General features: G+C 35.0%; 1 protein-coding gene across 1 annotated transcript in view; it reads right to left on the bottom strand.

Annotated features, from left to right (window-relative positions):
- Positions 1-3,067, bottom strand: part of LOC106531950 (C-type lectin domain family 4 member E) — a 5,689-nt gene extending 2,622 nt beyond the window's left edge. The window contains exons 1-3 of the mRNA XM_014027910.1: positions 2,975-3,067; positions 2,135-2,224; positions 905-979 (exon numbers count right to left, since the gene is read on the bottom strand). Coding sequence (XP_013883364.1) covers positions 905-979; positions 2,135-2,224; positions 2,975-3,044 — 235 coding nt within the window. The 5' untranslated portion in view covers positions 3,045-3,067. The remainder of the gene's footprint in view (positions 1-904; positions 980-2,134; positions 2,225-2,974) is intronic.
- Positions 3,068-4,164: the final 1,097 nt, after the last annotated feature.

Raw genomic sequence — 4,164 nt, forward strand, 5'->3', positions numbered from 1 at the left:
GCCATCGTTCACAGGTGACTGATACTCACATCACATGGCTATCGCTCACAGGTGACTAATACCCACATCACATGGCTATCGTTCATAGGTGACTGATACTCACATCACATGGCTATCGTTCACAGGTGACTGATACTCACATCACATGGCTATCGCTCACAGGTGACTAATACCCACATCACATGGCTATCGCTCACAGGTGACTGATACTCACATCACATGGCTATCGTTCACAGGTGACTGATACTCACATCACATGGCTATCGCTCACAGGTGACTGATACTCACATCACATGGCTATCGTTCACAGGTGACTGATACTCACATCACATGGCTATCGCTCACAGGTGACTAATACTCACATCACATGGCTATCGCTCACAGGTGACTGATACTCACATCACATGGCTATCGTTCACAGGTGACTGATACTCACATCACATGGCTATCGCTCACAGGTGACTGATACTCACATCACATGGCTATCGTTCACAGGTGACCGATACTCACATCACATGGCTATCGCTCACAGGTGACTGATACTCACATCACATGGCTATCGTTCACAGGTGACTGATACTCACATCACATGGCTATCGCTCACAGGTGACTGATACTCACATCACATGGCTATTGTTCACAGGTGACCGATACATCACGTTAACAGGGGGTGGAGTGACTCCACCCTCTGTTAACAATAGGTATTAATTAGGTGTGAACGATAGCCATGTGATTGGATTACTGAGATGCATCAGGACGTTGATATTTATACATGAGGTTGATAAAATTTTAACTATAGGTCATATTATCAGTTTTAAAAATTTATCTGACATATTTTGCATAGAACCAGATCAGTGCTTAAATGTTTTAATTAAGAAAATGCATTTTTCTTTTTCTCACTCACCATTCTGTCTTCTGAAATTGTCTAAATCTGTTGTCCCATTTTTGCAATCAGGCAGAAGGTCTGATGTCTGGGTGTCTAAAAAGGCAGAAACACTTGTTAACAACACATACACACTTATACACAAAAAAAGTCAAGAGTTTTTACATGAACTGTATTGGGTGTTGTTTATAAAGTTACATAGTCAAAAATTACCATCACTATTTTGCTATGTTCAGCCTTTAATAAAAATAAAAATGGGTTTATTTTGCAAAGTCTGATTTTCACCATGTTATTCATACATTTATAACTGTATTAGTTTACAAACTAAATATTCAACATAAATATTAAATATTTAGTTAGCAAGGTAAATATTTAGGTCTAAATGAAGTACTTAGTTTGCTAACTATTTAGCTTGTGAACAAAATATTTTGCTTGGAGCTAAATATTTAGTTTTGAGATAAACAGTTTATTTCCAAGTTAAATATTTAGAGCCAACTAAATAAAATTATTATTTTCTAATACTAATAAAACTAATACTAATAAATGTATGAATAACATGGTTAAAATCTGACTTTTAAAAAATAAACCTCTATTTTTTCTTATGAAAGGAAAATAAAGCAAAACTATTGGTAACTTTTGACTGTGTAACTTTACAAACAGCTCCTCATAGAGCTGAAATCTAAGTAGGTTTATTTTGCAGGAGATTACAAACCGGATGTATGATGAAACCATGATTCACTTCTGGTTTAAAATCTACATTCTTGTACACAGAACTAGCTCATTCCCATGCCAGGTAATAAATCACAAAATATAAACAAATTACAAATAAATTATGTGTTTTTGACATGGAGAATATGAAAACAACTCATTATTGAACTATTCCTTGTGTTTTATTTTGTCATGACAGGTCAGTTTGAGCATCGATTACATAATGAAGGCAGGCAAATAAAAGGAACAGAAATGTTGATGTGTTGTTGTTTTGTAATTTTTATAGTTTGGCTGAATTTAAACAAACTTTCTACAGTATAGTTCTTATAGGTTTTATTGTGGAAGGCTCTTCAGTATATCTGCAGGTGGTAAATGAGGGTGTTTTTATGAAATTTGACAGTTTTGATAAGTAAACCTGATCAAACCAAAGAGATCTATGAACTTTTAAAAAAATATTGCAAAAGGTTGTTTTTCATAGCTGCAACCCTGGAGACATCCTGACACACTTCCTGGTTTGACAACAGTAAAAACACAGCTACTCACACAGAACAAGACGCAGAGAAATGTTGATAAGAGCTTGTAGGACACACAGCAGTCCAAAACTAACAGCAACCACTCGGATCAGTTTTTCACCTGCAGGAAGAAAACACAACCAGAAAGAAATGAACTGTTCTCCTGTTTCAGACACAATTTTATTTATTTCAATTCACAAAATTAAGTTATTTTCCTGCTGATTGGATAGAAGGAATTATATGTTCTATTACTTATAAGATGGATAACAAAGCTGTTTGTTAACATTTGAACAATGTTGTACCGAACACAGCTTCACTTCACAGAAATCCAAATTTAATCAACTGTTTGAGGCATTTCTTACTAAATATATCAAAATTCAACAATTTAAGCACCCACAGCTTTTCCATTATTGATTCAGGATGTATTACTCTTAGATAAAAGATTCAGGAATTGTTTTATCAGAACATATCTCACAGAGAATCTCTATAGGGGGAAAATCAATCCTCTCTCAGCGATCTCTTGGAAAGCTCACTATGTACTGTTATTTTATATTACTTAAAATTGTACTAATATAACATACTGTACCTACATGTTTAAACTTTTAAGAAATGTTTTATCATTGTATAAAAAGCCCTTTATTGCCAAGACAGTTTTGTTAAATAAAGTTTTAAAAAAGTTAAACTATTTACACAGACATTGTTCAGTTAAACAAACTAGCACTGAATAAATATGACATCAAAAGGAAAACAGACAGAGTTGGAAGATATTTATCATGTTACCTTATGGATATTGTAGCCACATATTTTAAATGAACATCAAAATAAATGTTGGTAATCAATCTTACAGTTGAAGAGAGAGATTCTGTTTTACCTGGATACACCTTGGTTTGTTTATCAGAATGGTTTCCGGTTGGTGCAGCAGGTTGATTCACATAATCCATGGTAATCTGAGTTTGCTGTCTGTGAACAACTCTTGCCATCTTTCCTAATGAAGACAAACTGAAAAAGACAGGATGTTTATGTTGGGCATGATACTGATACATAACCCACATCCCCTTTTTGCATTTCTCTTTTTTAACAAACCATAACGATTGCAAATTGTTTGTGCATGCCTGCACTGCCCAAGTTTAGCAACTGGTGATGGCAACAGCAGTTTGAACTGTGTCATAATCAGTGAAGTAAAATGATTTGTCTTTTTATTTACATGTGATGTTTTTACAGTTTTATTTTCTGCATGCACAATTGAGCTGTAAGATTGAGATCAATAAAMTGGAAGTCTGAATAAAATAGTGGAAAACCAGTTGATTCTCTCCCAGAAGGCTTTATTCTCATCTGACTCCATTAACAGCTCACAGCAGCCAGCCACAGGCCAGAACAAAAACAATAACAATCCTGTTCAAGAGCCCAGGCATACTGTACAAAAMTCAGATTTCTAAATTCAGGATATGAGCTGTAAACCGAGCTTGAACTAGCCTCTAACTTGTAAACAGCRGTAGTCAGTTGCTCTAACACCAAGCCGCGCTTTCAAAAGTTAAAACTTCTTGTGTCACTGTATCTGTCTGTAAGTTATCTGAAATTATCAAAATGAACAAAACTGAAATGAACAGCTGATCATTCACTTAAAATGATCGCTGTAAAAAAAGATGAGGGATGGGGGGACGGGCTCCAGTGCGGACCCGTGTGTGTTGGGGGGAGACAGGGCTGGGTAGGTGCCTTGGTGGAGGTGGAGGTGAAGGGGAGTGGCCTGTATAGGCACAAAGCAGCTGGGAGGACTTGTTATATTATTTTAAAGACTAATTTAATGGTGAAGCTGAGGTTAAGTATTTTTTTAATTATTCTTTTTCATGGATAAGCTGATGAATAAATTAAAAATATATATTTACTCTGTAATATTTGAATGCAAAGAAAAAAAGAATAAATTTAATAATTGTATGAAGAACTGATTTCTGATCAGACACTACAAAAATTAACCATCTAAAAATAAGTTAAAAATACTAGATTAGACTCTTAAAATGAATAATAAAAATCTGCAGTTTGACAGTTGCACTTGTAGAAATAGGC

Source organism: Austrofundulus limnaeus, unplaced genomic scaffold (assembly GCF_001266775.1).
Source record: "Austrofundulus limnaeus strain Quisiro unplaced genomic scaffold, Austrofundulus_limnaeus-1.0 Scaffold696, whole genome shotgun sequence".
Lineage (NCBI taxonomy): Eukaryota > Metazoa > Chordata > Actinopteri > Cyprinodontiformes > Rivulidae > Austrofundulus > Austrofundulus limnaeus.